Source organism: Eschrichtius robustus, chromosome 1 (genome assembly GCF_028021215.1).
Source record: "Eschrichtius robustus isolate mEscRob2 chromosome 1, mEscRob2.pri, whole genome shotgun sequence".
NCBI classification, from domain to species: Eukaryota; Metazoa; Chordata; class Mammalia; order Artiodactyla; family Eschrichtiidae; genus Eschrichtius; species Eschrichtius robustus.
The window spans coordinates 170,527,526-170,542,071 of NC_090824.1; the positions used below are offsets into that span (position 1 = coordinate 170,527,526).

At 42.5% G+C, this 14,546-nt stretch overlaps 1 protein-coding gene across 1 annotated transcript; it reads left to right on the top strand.

Annotated features, from left to right (window-relative positions):
• Nucleotides 1–1,550: 1,550 nt before the first annotated feature.
• On the top strand, nt 1,551–13,742 carry SNRPA1 (small nuclear ribonucleoprotein polypeptide A'). Its single transcript, XM_068559328.1, has 9 exons — nt 1,551–1,690; nt 3,289–3,436; nt 4,417–4,495; nt 8,266–8,312; nt 8,602–8,704; nt 9,295–9,374; nt 9,784–9,859; nt 10,495–10,588; nt 13,524–13,742. The coding sequence occupies exons 1-9, from the start codon at nt 1,609–1,611 to the stop codon at nt 13,580–13,582; spliced, it is 768 nt and encodes a 255-aa protein (XP_068415429.1). The 5' UTR covers nt 1,551–1,608; the 3' UTR covers nt 13,583–13,742.
• The last annotated feature ends 804 nt before the right edge of the window (nt 13,743–14,546 follow it).

Consider the following 14,546-nt stretch of genomic DNA (forward strand, 5'->3'; position numbering starts at 1 on the left):
CTGAGCTAAGAAGTTCTTCTTCTGATGTCTGTTCTTGAATTGGACCCTTTGAAAGCTTGTTTCTTTTTCAAAATGGGAGAGGCAGTCACATTTCTTATCCTTTTGATTCAATTTACAGCCCAGATTATGATTTGGTGATTTGGGGAATAAGATGTTTTCCTAGACCAAAATGGATTATAATGAGGATGTACATGAGGACAGTATTTCCACTCCCTGTGAGGTCTTTGGTATTTAAGCAGTTTTAACCAAAAAAAAAAAAAAAAAAAAAAAAAGTGAAAGGTAAACCACAGAGTATACTCATATCCAGAATATATAAAGAAATCCCATAATGAATAATAATAAAAATAAAAGGCAGACAACCCAATAGAAAAAGATGGGCAAAGACTTGAATGGGCACTTTGCAAAAGATATCAAGAGTGGACAACATATACAGAAGATCCTCAAATTTACTAGTTATTAGAGAAAAGCAAATCAAAGCATTAGTGCAATACCACTACACACCCACCAGAATCGCCAAAATTATAAAGACTGACAGTGCCAATGAGGCTGACGTTGGAAGTGATGGAAACCCTAACACACCACTAGAGACTGTGGAAATTATTTCAGCCTCTTGGCAGTGATCGTCAGGCATTATCTACTGATGATACCACATCCTATGTCCCATTAGTTCCACTCCTGGAGAAATTCAGATGCACGTGCATCAGATCCATGCACATGAACATTTATAGCAGTATTATGCAGAACAGCCCCAAACTGGAAACAACCCTAATGTCCATGAACAGCAAAATGGATAAGTTATGGTGTGAGAGACACAATGGAATTCTATACAACAGCAAGTAAACAAACCTCTGCTGCCTGCAACCTGGATGGATTCCAGGCACGACACAGAGCCGAAGAAAGCAGGCACAAAAGCAGATCGCATGAGTCTATATCAAAAGCAAGCAAAACTAATCTATGGTGTTGGATTCGCAGTTGCCTTTGCGGAGGGGTGAGGGGGGCAGGTTTTCCGAATAGTGTTCGTTTAGGAGGCCGGCGGCGGCCACGCGGGTGTGCTCACTCTGATGCAGATTTCTGATCTGCGCGCTTTCCCGTGTACCAGGCTTCAACATGAATATCTAATTGTCTATAGAACATAGACCTAACCACAAATTCGACCGGGGCGGTCGATCCAGCCCCTGTCCTCACCTGGTAGGCCGAGGGCCAAAATCCGGGACCCATCACTGGACCCACGGGTGGAGTGAGGACAGTCACAGCCTCCCTTTCACCTCACGGTGCACTGATGCCCGAGAAAGTTCCCTTCGGGGGCTTTCACATTTTGTTAACTTGAGGACACAGCTGTCTGGACTCGCGGGCCCTGCAGACCGCGGCGGCGCCAGAGGAACGCAGTCAGAACCAGAGGCGCGGCGACGCGCACCGGACCGCCGCGGAGCCCGAGCCCGGGAGGCGGAGCCCGAGCCCGGGGGCGTGGCTCCTCGATTGCTTCGGCCTGGACGCCGCTCAGGCCGCGCACGCCGGCGGCGATTGGTGCTGCCTGGCGCGGGCGCGGGGCACGCCGGGACGTCGGTGCGGCGAGAGGAGCGGGCGGCGCGGCGGGTGGGAGGCAGCAGGATGGTGAAACTGACGGCGGAGCTAATAGAGCAGGCGGCGCAGTACACCAACGCTGTGCGGGACCGCGAGCTGGACCTGCGGGGTGAGTTGGACGGGGGCGGGCGGTCCGGCCTACCCGCCCGCCAGGCGGCCCGGCCCAGCCGCGTGCGCCAGGGCCGGAGCGTGGCTGGCGGCCTGCGTCCCGAGCCCCGAGCCGGGCTGGGTCCCGCTGTCGTCTGTGAAAGGCCGTCCCTGGGCCCTTCCGAGGCGCCCCTCACCCCAGCTCCTCCCCGCACACACGGGGCCGCTGCGATGCTCCGGTAGGACCGCGGGCCTGTGCCGGGCCAGCCGGGCGGGCTTCGCGGCCTGAGCTGCGGCGGGGCCGGGAAATACACAGTCTAGCTAGCGGTTGCGACCCTCGTGCGGAGCGAGACGCGTTAAAGTGTTGTCGTGAGAGTGTAGACAGGGTAAGGGAGCGAGGAGACGAAGTACGGGACAAAAGCGATTGTCTCCCCGATTTGCCCCTCATTGGCTTCAGTCGTCTTTTCCCCTTTTACCAGAACATTGCAAAGAGCGGACTGTCGGAGCGAGGCTGGCGCTGCCGGGTGCCTGCGGAAGGGTTGCGGAAGCCCCCGAATTGTTAGGTTCCTGTAGTGATTTCCGCCTCGGCGTGCAGCTCATCAGCATTTTAGGGGGCGACTTCTCCGGGGATAAGATAATCAGTCTTGTCCTGAGAATCGCTCCCACGGAGAAAGCGCGGTCGCCGGAGCACCACGGCTGCGGGCTCTGCTTTCTGCTTGCTTTTTTGTTTGCTGACAAAGCCCAGTACTTTCGTTTTGTTAAAACTAAGTTTCTTAGAGAAAGGTTCAACTCAAGCGTAACCGACCGCTTTCACAGTCTTGGCACAGGTGATCCCTGCCTTCTCTCTGAGTCTGAAGTGCACCCAGCGTTGAGGAGTCTTGTTTTGGTGCAGCACTTACTTTGATGTAGCCCTTACAGCTCTGCACTGTGTACTTTCACCTTGGCTCGTTTAACTTCTTTTTTTCTCCGAGCACCTAGCACAATAAATATGCCCGTGTTAGACAAATCAGGGAGTATTTGAGTTGTCCACAGGGTGATTTACCATTGTGTGTGACCTATTGACTTTCAACTCTGGGTTTGAGCTGGGGGAGGTGAAGTAAGGGGGAACGGTCATGATATCATGAAGACATCCCAATGAGTTCTAAGAATCGGGCCTGTGGGATGCAAAAGAGGTTGAGGGCTGTTGTCCACCATGTGTGAACAACGTTTGGACGCTGACAGTTAAGCAGCTCACAGCGTAAAGTCCTCTTAGGCCACTTCACTAGCTCTGGGGCCTTGCTTAGAGCAGCATGAGGCACCTTGTAAATATACTTGAAAACTGTTAGGTACTAGTTACTGCTAGTAAGTATTCTCATCATTACTGCCCTTGTCACCATCGCCATCTTCACGTCCACTGCTAGACTATAAGCTTCATGGCAGCTGGGACTTGTGACTGTCTTGTTCCTTGTACTATGTGCCAGTACCTTGGCAGTGTCTGGCAACGGCATAGGTGCTAGGTAAACACTTTTGGAAGGAACATTAGCTGTGAGTCCAATTACATGAAATGCTGCTAATGTTTTAGGTGCCTTTTAATTATATTAATACTTGTGTGGGTGTTTTTTTTTTTCCTCCTTTTTGCAGGGTATAAAATTCCTGTCATTGAAAATCTAGGCGCTACCTTAGACCAGTTTGATGCCATTGATTTTTCTGACAATGAAATCAGGAAACTGGATGGTTTTCCTTTGTTGAGAAGACTGAAAACATTATTAGTGAACAACAACAGAATATGGTAATTGTCTACTAGTGGAAAGTAGCTTTTTCCCCCTAAATGTTGCAGAGTTCCCTGAAGAAGTTGCAGTATATACTGCCAGTTAAACCTACATATTTCTTTTTTTTCTTTTTAACCTACATATTTATTAAATGGAAAATGAGCTGCACTTGTCCCATACAGATCCAGAGATTAATTTGTCATTGGTCTAGTCTTATTTGCATTTATTCAGAAATCTTGTGTGTATATATATATATGTTCATGGTAAGTTTCTAATTTAAGTTAAAAACATGCTGCTTTGTACATATTTTGGCTCGTTTCTAAAATAATAATTAAAGTTATCAGAGGGGTCATATTAAAGAGATAACATAAAATTCAACAATTATATTTTTGACTGAACATCTCATTCTACCTCAAATCCTCTGCTATTTGTTTTTCTTTAACTGCAGCTGATTTTTAGAATATTGCTTATTGAAATTAAGATCTTTTTTTTGACCCACGTTCATCATCTTTGTAAATTTTGTTGGAGAAAAGTTATTAAAGGTCTATAGACAATGTCTTTAAGAAGTTCTGGGTGTTGAGTTGCGTTTTTTTAATTGGTGTATTTCTTATGAGTTAACTATTCCGTTGTGGTTTGGTTGGTGTATCTTGTGCTTGAGCTGTGAATGCAGAACCACTTGTATTTCTGTGCTACCTGCACACAAGTCCTGAGATGAGCAAAGTAAGTCTGTTTACACAGGACTTTCTCTTTGTCTTAGGTCTCATTAGATAGTGTAGCAGTGGAAAGAGCCCTCGCAGCTTTCAGGAGGCATTTCAGGAGGCATGGGTTTTAAAATCATCCCACTTCTGTGACCTCAGACAAGGTCCTTCCTTCTGTTAGAGTGTTGGAAGAAAGATCTCTAAGGTTCTTCCCACTTTGAAGTCCTCTGGGCAAAGGCTTAGATGAAGTTGTTAGTTTACTTAATTTTTACTTTCATTAAGATTTTTTCTTTTTATTTTAGCCGTATAGGTGAGGGACTTGATCAGGCTCTGCCCTGTCTGACAGAACTCATTCTCACCAACAACAGTCTTGTGGAATTGGTAAGTTGAACAGGGGAAAAACGTATTTGCAGGGAGGAGTTAAAGGTACTACATGCCTTTTATAGAAAACTTGGAAAATCCAGAAAATTATCTTATCATCCTTTTTCTTTTCTTAATTAATTCAGGAAATGGGCCTTTTTTGGTTATGTGTTGCAAATATCTTCCCACTCTCTAGCTCACCTTTTGACTCTCTTAGGGTCTTGATAGAGAAGTTCCTAATTCAAGCATAATCCATTTCATCAGTCTGTTGTTATTAGTACTTTTGAGTTCTGTTAAGCTTCCCCTACGCCAGGGTCATAAAGAAACTCACATATTCTGTTTTCTAGAATCGAAGTGTCCAGTATGGTAGCTACTAGCCAGAAGTGGCTACTTTGAATTAAGATATACTAGAATATAAAATACACTACAGATTCTAGAGAGTTAGTACAAAAAAAAAAGAATATAAACTATCAATAATTTTTTTATACTGACATGGTAATATTTTGGAAAATAGGTAAAACAATGTATTATTAAAATTAGTTTCTCCTGTTTTAATGTCATTACTAGAAAATTACATATGTGACATACATTAAATTTTGTTGGAGGGTTTTATTCAAGAAATTATTGTTTTACTCCACATTTAGATCAACGATCCATTTGAAATCTGTTTTTTCTTTTTTAAAAAAACATTACACTTTGTTTCTTTATTTTTTTATAAATTTATTTATTTATTTTATTATTTTTGGCTGCGTTGGGTCTTCGTTGCTGCGTGTGGGCTTTCTCTAGTTGTGGCAAGTGGGCTTCTCATTGCGGTGGCTTCTCTTGTTGTGGAGCATGGGCTCCAGGTGCACGGGCTTCAGTAGTTGCGGCGAGCGGCCTTAGTTGCCCCTCAGCATGTGGGATCTTCCCGGACCAGGGCTCGAACCCGTGTCCCCTGCATTGGCAGATGGATTCTTAACCACTGTGCCACCAAGGAAACCCCTGAAATCCAGTTTCTTATAGGGGGCAAGTTTCATTTTCTCTATTTGGATATGATTATTTTTACGCTTTTTAAATTTCTGCTCTGTGTATAATTTTTAACAAAATTGAGCTTATACTATACATTGTTTTGCAACCTAAATTTCTCACTTAAATACTGGATGTTTAAGTTCATGTGATATAACTTGATTTTAGGTTATTATGCCCTTAACCCCTCCCTTCCCTATTTCCCTGATTGTTCCTTTCCTGGTGGACGAGGTTTATAAGCGTCTTTCAGATTCCCAAAGGAGTACTTGACTCCAAAAGTAAGAAAGCACTGATCTGAGGGCATGTCCTTTCTAAACTATATGAGGTATGTGCGTTCATAGGGAATGTGTGGCATGATGGGGGCAGTATATTCTGTGTGTTGTAATTGTGTTTAAAGCTGTTTGCAAAGATGAAGGCTGTTTGTCCGATCAGTCACTGAAAGAGGTGTATTAAAATCCTACATGATAGTGGATTTGACTGTTTCCATGGAGTTCTGTCAATTTTAGTTTTATATATTTTTAGGTTATTTGATATATCCAAATTTTATGTATCTTACTGATGAAATAAACCTTTTATCATGTGTGGTGACCCTCTTTACATCTTATTAGTGCTGTTTTACCCTGGTTGTCCATTTTATCTGCTGCAGTATATCAAAACAAGCATTTTTTCAGTTAGTATTTGCATAATCATTTTTTTCATCCAAAATTTACATTGTTTTTCTGTACTTATATTTTAGATTTGTCTCTTGAAAACAGCATGTGATAGGATTTTTTTTTAAAATCCAGTCTGAAATCTGACTTTTAAATGAAATAGTCTGTTTATGTTTAATGTAATTACTGGTATATTTGAGTTTATCTTCTTTCTTTTCTAGAATTTTTTATTTGTTCCATCTGTCTGCAATTTTTTTTCTCTCCTGTATTGCTCTCTTTTTTTGGCATTCCACTTTTCCTTCTGATAGTTTAGAGATTAACTAATTATTAAATAGACTCTGTTTCTATTCTTAGCATCCTAGGAATTAGCACACACATATTTATCCAAGTGTAAAGCAGTTAACCAGCACCTCTACCTCCTGAATAATACGGCACCTTAACCATCTCACCCCCCGCCGCCCCCCCCGCCGCCCCCGTGAAGACATCACTGTGTTTTACACAGTCTGTATGTGTGTCTGTGTGTGTGACTAAAGTTACTGTTCTTCCTTTCTTTTGGTTTTTGCAGGTTTATTGAAGTATGATGGACAAATGAAAATTATATATGTTTAAGGTGTACAATGTGAAATTTGATATATGTATACATTGTGAAATGATTACCACAGACTAACATATTCACCACTTCACCTAGTTACCTTTTTGTGTGTGCAGTGAGAATACTTGAGATCTACTTTTTTATCATATTGAGTACACCATATGTTATTTTTAACTGTAGTCGCAATGTTGTACCAGAAATCTCTAGAACTTATTTATCTTATAACTGAAAGTTTGTGCTCTTTAATCAATAGCTCATCTCCCCTTTCTTCCACCCCCCAGCCTCTGGTAACCACCATTCAACTCTGTTGCTGTGAGTTGGACTTTTCTTGAGATTCCACATAAAAGTGAGGTCATGCAATATTTGTCTTCCTTTGTTCCTTTTTGGATTGTTCTTTAGATTTCCTTTAGTGATGGTGTGCCAGTAGCAAGCTTTAGAGCTCCCTCCCATGCTGTTGTGAAGTATTTAAAAGCGGCAGCTTTCTGAGCACCTGGCTGTGTTGCCCTCCCCTGCTTTTACTTGTACTTTTTTCCTCATTGTCCCTCTTGGCCCTGTCCCACTCAGTTCAGATCTGTTCTAGCAGTTTCTCCTCCATGTGGGGCTTTGTTCTGGAAAGGGCACAGTTTCTGGTGGAGTGAAGTCCCAGATTGCTCGAGCCCTTCAGGCGTCATCACACACTTTAATGTGTTCATTATTGGGACATGCCTATCCTTTGCCTATCCTTTCTCAAACTGGGTACCTGTCAGTCGCTTTGGAGTTCTCCGGTCTGTTGGACGCCTCTCTGCCTTTCCTCTCTTCTTCTTGTGTGGATGTTGTCACCAGGCAAGTCATGTAGCTCTCACAGTAGTTTGTCCTCACTGGCTCCTGTGTTAGGTTCTTGCCAGAGTACCTTTTCATCTAGTTTGCTTGTAGTTGACCATAGGTTTTGGTCTTTCTATCCTTGTTGCACGGTGTTTTATGGCATAATTTGGGAAGATTCAAAAGCTAACCTGCCTTCTTCCCATATACGTTTTTTTTTAACTATACTCCTTGTCCTTGAAAATGTTATTTGAAGAGATTTGGGGGCGCCTAGAATAAAGGTGCCTTCCTTCAAAGATGACATACCTGTGTTGCCCCCAGGCACCAACAGGAAAAACCACCTTACACCAGGATCATGGTTTGAGGTTCCCTGTGTGAACAACTTGCTCAAAAGTTACAGCAGTTTTCACATTGCTTTCTTTTCTCAATCACTGCTTTAAGCTCAGTAGTCCTTTTGAATTTGCTACAGGAAATGATTTTATTTTTTTGGTCTCTTCTGCTGTTGAGACAGAAACTGTTGTGGCCAAGATATTAAGTTTAAGAAGCTCAAATTTATGAACGAGTGTATTCAGTAGAAATGTACCAAGCATCTGTGATGTGCTAGTGTTGTGCTGGGTTCTGGGGCAGGAAAAACAAATAAGTGCATAAAAGACAAGATGAGTCCTTGCTCCAAAGGCATCCACCATTTCACAGTATCAAAATGGGGTGTGGTATTTGTGTTCTTACCTGTGGCTGTTATTTTACAGGGTGATCTGGACCCTTTGGCATCTCTCAAATCATTGACTTATCTAAGGTATGGAAATTATTTGTGGTGGTGACAATAAAGTCTTTTAAAATAACACCATTACCAGCCTTGATCTTAAAGTCATCAGTTAGTAAAAAGTACCTTTAAAAAACAAATATTGAAAGTATTTCCTTTGGGCTCTGTTAAAATTTCCCTGGTGTTAAGTTCTTATGACATTGAAATGTGAAGAATAGTGAACTTTTCCTTACTTCATGGACTCATTAGATTTTATTAAAATGGATCTCTTGAATGCTGTGCTGTGAACAACATTGGCATTGTATTGTTCCTTTTCTTGTAGTATTCTAAGAAATCCTGTAACAAATAAGAAGCATTACAGACTATATGTGATTTATAAAGTTCCACAAGTCAGAGTACTGGATTTCCAGAAGGTGAAACTAAAAGTAAGTATTACTCTGTTGTAAGTCATTATAGATTGGTGTGTTTTCCTTTATACTTTTGTTACTGACTTCTTAAACGGCCCAGTGATTTTTATCATTGGTTTGTAATGAGAATGGGGAGGGGGTGCTAGGTCAATTTTCCCATACGGTGTTTATGGTAGGACTTTGAGTTCCGGTTGTCTTGTGTGGGGCTGGTCTTTCTAGAGGTGGCACAGCCTCAGAGCCGCCGTGGGCACTGTCACAGCAGATGGCCTGCTTAGATGCACTCCCTGTGGGGAGTGTAATGTAATCCACGTTTCAGTACCTTTAATTGTTAGAATGATTTTCCCTTTATTGGGGGATTTTTTTTTTTTTTTTTTTAACCTTCTTAGTTCCTTGAGAGCCCCTCCTTGAAACTCGGAGAGGGAACTTTCTTCAGGGACCTTCACCAGAAAGGCGACCACCGTGTCTCCTTTTAATTTGAAATTGGCTTCGTGGTATTTTCACCAGCCCAGAGTATTCCAGGAGAGTTTTCTTCCATGTTTTCTGAGGAATGCATCTAAATGCATGTGGTATTCCTATTTCCATTAACTGTGTGTGTGGTGTCGCTGTAGGAGCGTCAGGAAGCAGAGAAAATGTTCAAGGGCAAACGGGGTGCACAACTTGCAAAGGATATTGCCAGGAGAAGCAAAACGTAAGATCCGGATATCCAACTTCACTCCACTTCACCTTCAGAAACATTATCTGTCTGGCATTTTGCCTCCTGCAAAATGAAATGAAACACCTGTGACTAATACGGTACTAAATTTGCGTGATGATGATCCGTGACCATCAGTGGTCCATGTATCACGTGAGATTTCTACCAGATGAGCAGAGCAGATATTCCAGTATTCAGTCTTAGTGCGATATTACATACATCCTCCTTTCTCTGTAGGAAGATGAACTGGGTGGTGTTTCTGAAGGAGAGGCTTTCTTGTATCAGTTTGTTAACAAAGATAAGATACTACACTGGTTGAATTACTTTCAAAAGCTTTTGAAAGTAAAAGAGAAGCAATTTCTGTTGGTCTGGATTTGACAGTTTTGTACTTCCCTCCCCTCCCAAGTTTCAATCCAGGTGCTGGTTTGCCAACTGACAAAAAGAAAGGTGGGCCATCTCCAGGGGATGTGGAAGCAATCAAGGTAATCATGTGTTAGGATTCTTGGACTGGAGTGAGCTGTTATGGGTTTAGGACTCAAAATTATGTAATAACCCAAGTAATAAATCAAACACTGCAGATTTTCCCCACAATTGTTAGAATCCAGCTGTATTTTTGTGTAAGGAAAAACTAGCTTAAAGATATCATTTGACCAGACTTTGACTTGAATTAATTATGTGAGCCAGTCAAAGTGGAGGCAACTCTAGTCTTTCTCATTTTCCCAGGATGTGTTTATTTGAACAGTTAGTTACCTTTGCATGCTGTCTTAATTTTTACTTTGAAAGATCCTGCTTGATGAGAAATCCTAATTTTATAATACTGCCTCCTAAATTATCCAGTAGCATAATTCCAAATAGGTCCTTCAATTAGCTAAGATTTTAGGACACAAGCAGCGATTATTTGCTCTCTTATAATAGGGTCTGCAGCTGTTTCCCAATTTTGGAAATTTATGATTTGGTTTTGGGGTTGATTTCACTGTGCCAGTAAAATTCTTCCCCCAACAAAGAACTATTTAATATTCCAACTCAAAAAGATGGTGTGAATTCCTGTGAGTGTTTTCTGGGTGATGGAGGCTTAGATGAAAGTAACTGTCTGTCTCCATTGTCTCCTGGCATCCAGAATGCTATAGCAAACGCGTCAACTTTGGCTGAAGTGGAGCGGCTGAAGGGCTTGCTTCAGTCCGGTCAGATACCTGGCAGAGAACGCAGATCAGGTAACAGTGTTCTGTCTTTATTTCCAAATTAATGGTACACTTGAAGTGATTGCAAAACAGTTTACATGCTACGACACAAGAATGCTAGAATAGTGCCTCATTACCATCTAATCTAATCCACTCAAAATGCCTTTAAATGCTCTTTGAAGATAAATCATTTGTTAAAGAATGTTATGTCGTAGGACTCTGGGGTTTCTGTAAAAGTTGAGACAAACATTATTTCATAGCCATGGAATGAGAGCGAACAGTGGAGGTGACCGTGTTGCCTTTGACCCCTGTCCATGTAGGCTAGCTTAGCAGATGAGGACACAGGCTCCAGAGCCAGACAGGCTGAGGGTCAGAGCTTAGCTTCACCAGTTCTGTCCTTGGGTAAATTTCTTAATCTCCACTTAATCTTAAATCTGTGTCCTTATCTTTAAATCTGAGATCGTGATAATGGTAACCTCAAAAGGTTGTTGGGAGGACTAAGTAAGATACTTGTAGGTAGCACTGAGCAGAGGGTGTGAGCCGTTCTGATAGTAAATGCCAGCTTTGTGTCAGGCAAACTGGTGGACACTGGGGTATAAAGTGAAAACTACCCCAGACCATGCATATTGCAAGTTTGATATGAATGTAACTGGGACCTCTGTCTAGACTGGCAGCTCAGGGAAAGTTTCCTTGGGGAAATAATGTTGGAACTGAAGCTAAAAACAAGTAAGACATTAATTAGACCAGTGGTGCTCACCTGTGTGGTCCTTGGGCCCCTGGGGCGCACATTTTTGGTTTCCTGGGTGACGATGGAATGGGGGTGCATAGAGCACCTCTGTGCCTACGTGGGTGGTTGGCTCCCTGCGCTTGTGCTGGCTCAGGTGAGAGGCAGGCAGCTTCACCAACGTGAAGTGAGCTTTCCACTTCAAGGAGAGCAGCTAGTATTTGTTACCAATGATAATATTCAAAATTTCAAGCAGAAGTTAAAAGCTGGGAAACTTTTTTTCCACAATTGTAACTTTGACAGTTTCCCAGTACTTCCAGATTCTCTGCGGAAATTGTTGCTATTAATGAATGTGATTTTTTTTTTATAACATATAAAGAAATGGGTCAACATTTGGAAGACCTGCATAACTCAGTGAGCAACGTTTTCCAAATGATGTTACAGAGTCATGCATGCATAAATGATCCATTCAGAGTACAGAATAAACCGGTGGATTTTCAAGTCAGAGAGTACGAAAAGTTCATTGATAAGGTTTCAGACTCCACACTGCAATCTAACCTTTAAGAAACTACCACTTTTGGGACTTCCCTGGCAGTCCAGTGGTTAAGACTTGGCTTTTACTGCTGTGGGCCTGGGTTCGGTCCCTGGTCGGGGAACTAAAATCCCACAAGCCAAGTGGCGTGACCAAAAAAAAAAAAAAAAAAAAACTACCACTTCTGTCAAGTTTTGGCATAGTATCAGAAAAGAATATCCACAACTGCCTGCAAAGACTATTAAAATACTCCTCCCTTGTCTAACTACATGTCTGTGTGAGGCTGATTTTCTTCATACCCTTCAATCAAAACAACATACTGTAGCAAGTGGAATGATGAAGTCAGTACAAGGGTCCAGCTGCTATTTGGCAGACATTACAGAGATGGGCAAAAATAGAAAATAATGCCAACTTTCTCACTAAATATTTTTGTTTTAGAAAATATTAGTATTGTTATATTTTATAAAAATATAAACATTGTTAATATATAATAGATTCATTGTTTTAATGAATTACTGTTTTTTAAAATACTTTTAATTTCTAACATACTATCAGTAAACGTAATCTACTTAAACAAAAGCTCTTTGGGTCCTAAAACTAAAGTATTTGAGAACCCTTGAACTAGACAAAGGCAGAATGGCATTCTTGGGGGATGGAACTGCACTGGCAGAAAACCTGTGATAAGAGAGCCTTGCACACTTGGACTGAAGGAGGACAGTGTGAGCCAAGGTCAAGGGATGGGGGGGAATGTGGTGAGACGGGCAGCAGAGTGAGCTCTCAAGTCCAGCCCCTCGGGGGACTGCAGGCCTTGTGCTGGAGGAGGTCTGCGGTCCTGAGAACAATACAGGTCTGTTGAAGGCTTTCAAGCTCCCTGGTAATAGCTTGGAGGAGGAAGCTGTGTCGAATTGCTTACTGGGACTGCAGTATGACAAAATTACTGACTTAATTTGCTTCCCCTAAAGTGTTTTATTTGGGTCTTAGGCTACTTTTGGATTTTTCAGTGTCATCTAAACACGTTGGCACATTGAGAAGAGGAAGACGGAGATTGTTCATGGTTCTGTCAATTTCAGTGGGCCCAGGCTTCTGAGTAGCACTTCCTGTATCTAGAAGTGTAATGTTTGGGTCTAACTAGAAACAAAGGCTTAAACATGAGAAATTTTCCCTAAAATTGACAGGGTTAAAACATTTCCTTTATCAGAATACATTTACTAAAATATCTGCAATGAATTGTTGACAAATAACAACCATTTCATTGTTGTTGCCATATTTTTCTTAATTTAGAGACATAGTCACTAACTGACTATCCCCAGCATGTGGTAGGTATTCCCCCCTGCCCCTTTTTTTATTTTTTTGACTGTTCCCAGTTTCTTTGCCCATAGTAGTGGCAAGAACAAAACACAAAGTTTAAGCTTTTTATCTTTATAAAAAGTGAGTTATCAGCTTGACCAGAATGGGTTAGAATGGCAGGCAAAGAGTTTGACTATCATAAAACACCTTTGTGACCCTTCCCCTTAGGAACTGACAGTCTTTTCCAATACCTGCCAAAGACAGATGGTCTCCAGACCCTAAACTCCTCAAGGCAGAGGCCGCTGTTGGGCTTTTGTACCTTGCCCAGGGCCTGGCACACAGCAGCCTCACGGATGGGCGCTCACACACTGAGCGAGCACGTTCTCTAAAATTGATATGACTTCCGGCTTTGTGTTTTTCTCTAGGCCCCACTGATGATGGTGAAGAGGAGATGGAAGAAGACACAGTCACAAATGGGTCCTGAGCAGGGTGGCCTCTAAGGATCTCAGGACATATAATAGTCCACTTCAGACAGGTCCTGCTTTTTGAATAGCCTTGTTTGTGTCAGCAGAGTAGAGTTCATAAGCATTGTTGAAATGCTTAAGACTGCTGGTAATTTTGTAATAAAAATTTTGAAATCTAAATGCCAGTTTTCTATCAATAGTGCAAATAAAGGACACTCGCTGTGCTGCGGATTGCACATCGTTGGGGCGTGTGTGCGGTGAGGCCTGGATGTGTGGGAACTGGAAATGCAGGAGGGCAGATCTTGTGGGTAGGCTTCCCAGTCCTCATGAAATGTTTAGGTTTTTAAATTCATAATAAAACTTACGGTTATCTGTGTGCTGCCACTGGTTGTCAGAATTTGAGATCTTGGGTGCATTTTTTTCTGCATGAAGAATAACAAGAGCTTTGTTAAAGGCAGCCAGGCTCTAGGGCTTTACAGAAGTCAGCATCCTTTAAAGTTTTTATTTAACCCTACGTACAAACACGCAAACGATGAACTGCTGGTTTGGACAGTTAGAGGGGATGTGATGTCTGCCTGTCAGTTGGTGGCATTTGTGCAGAGCAGCAGCACGCTCCAGTGCTGAGGACGCAGTGGAGGAGTAGGGGCTGCCCAGTGGCCCACTAAGGCGTGGTGTCCAGCTCCTGGGTGCCCATTACAGTCCTCACACCCTGCTGTGGCCAGTTTGGGCTAATCTAAAAATCAAGGTGGTGGAGGGGAGTGCCTTCGCCAGCCATCTTTTCTCATCTGCTGGTGTTTGTTTGGGTGGTTGTTTTTTAAAGCCCCCTGGATGATTCTAAATGTGAGAAACACTCCTCTAAATAGGCCCTGAAAGAGTCTGGGGCGATTGCTGATGGGCTAGTTGCTGTTCGTGTAAGGCATATACAAGATGCCTGGGACGTGAATAAACTCCTGCTTGGAGGAGCTGACAGTCTAACTGGGGAGA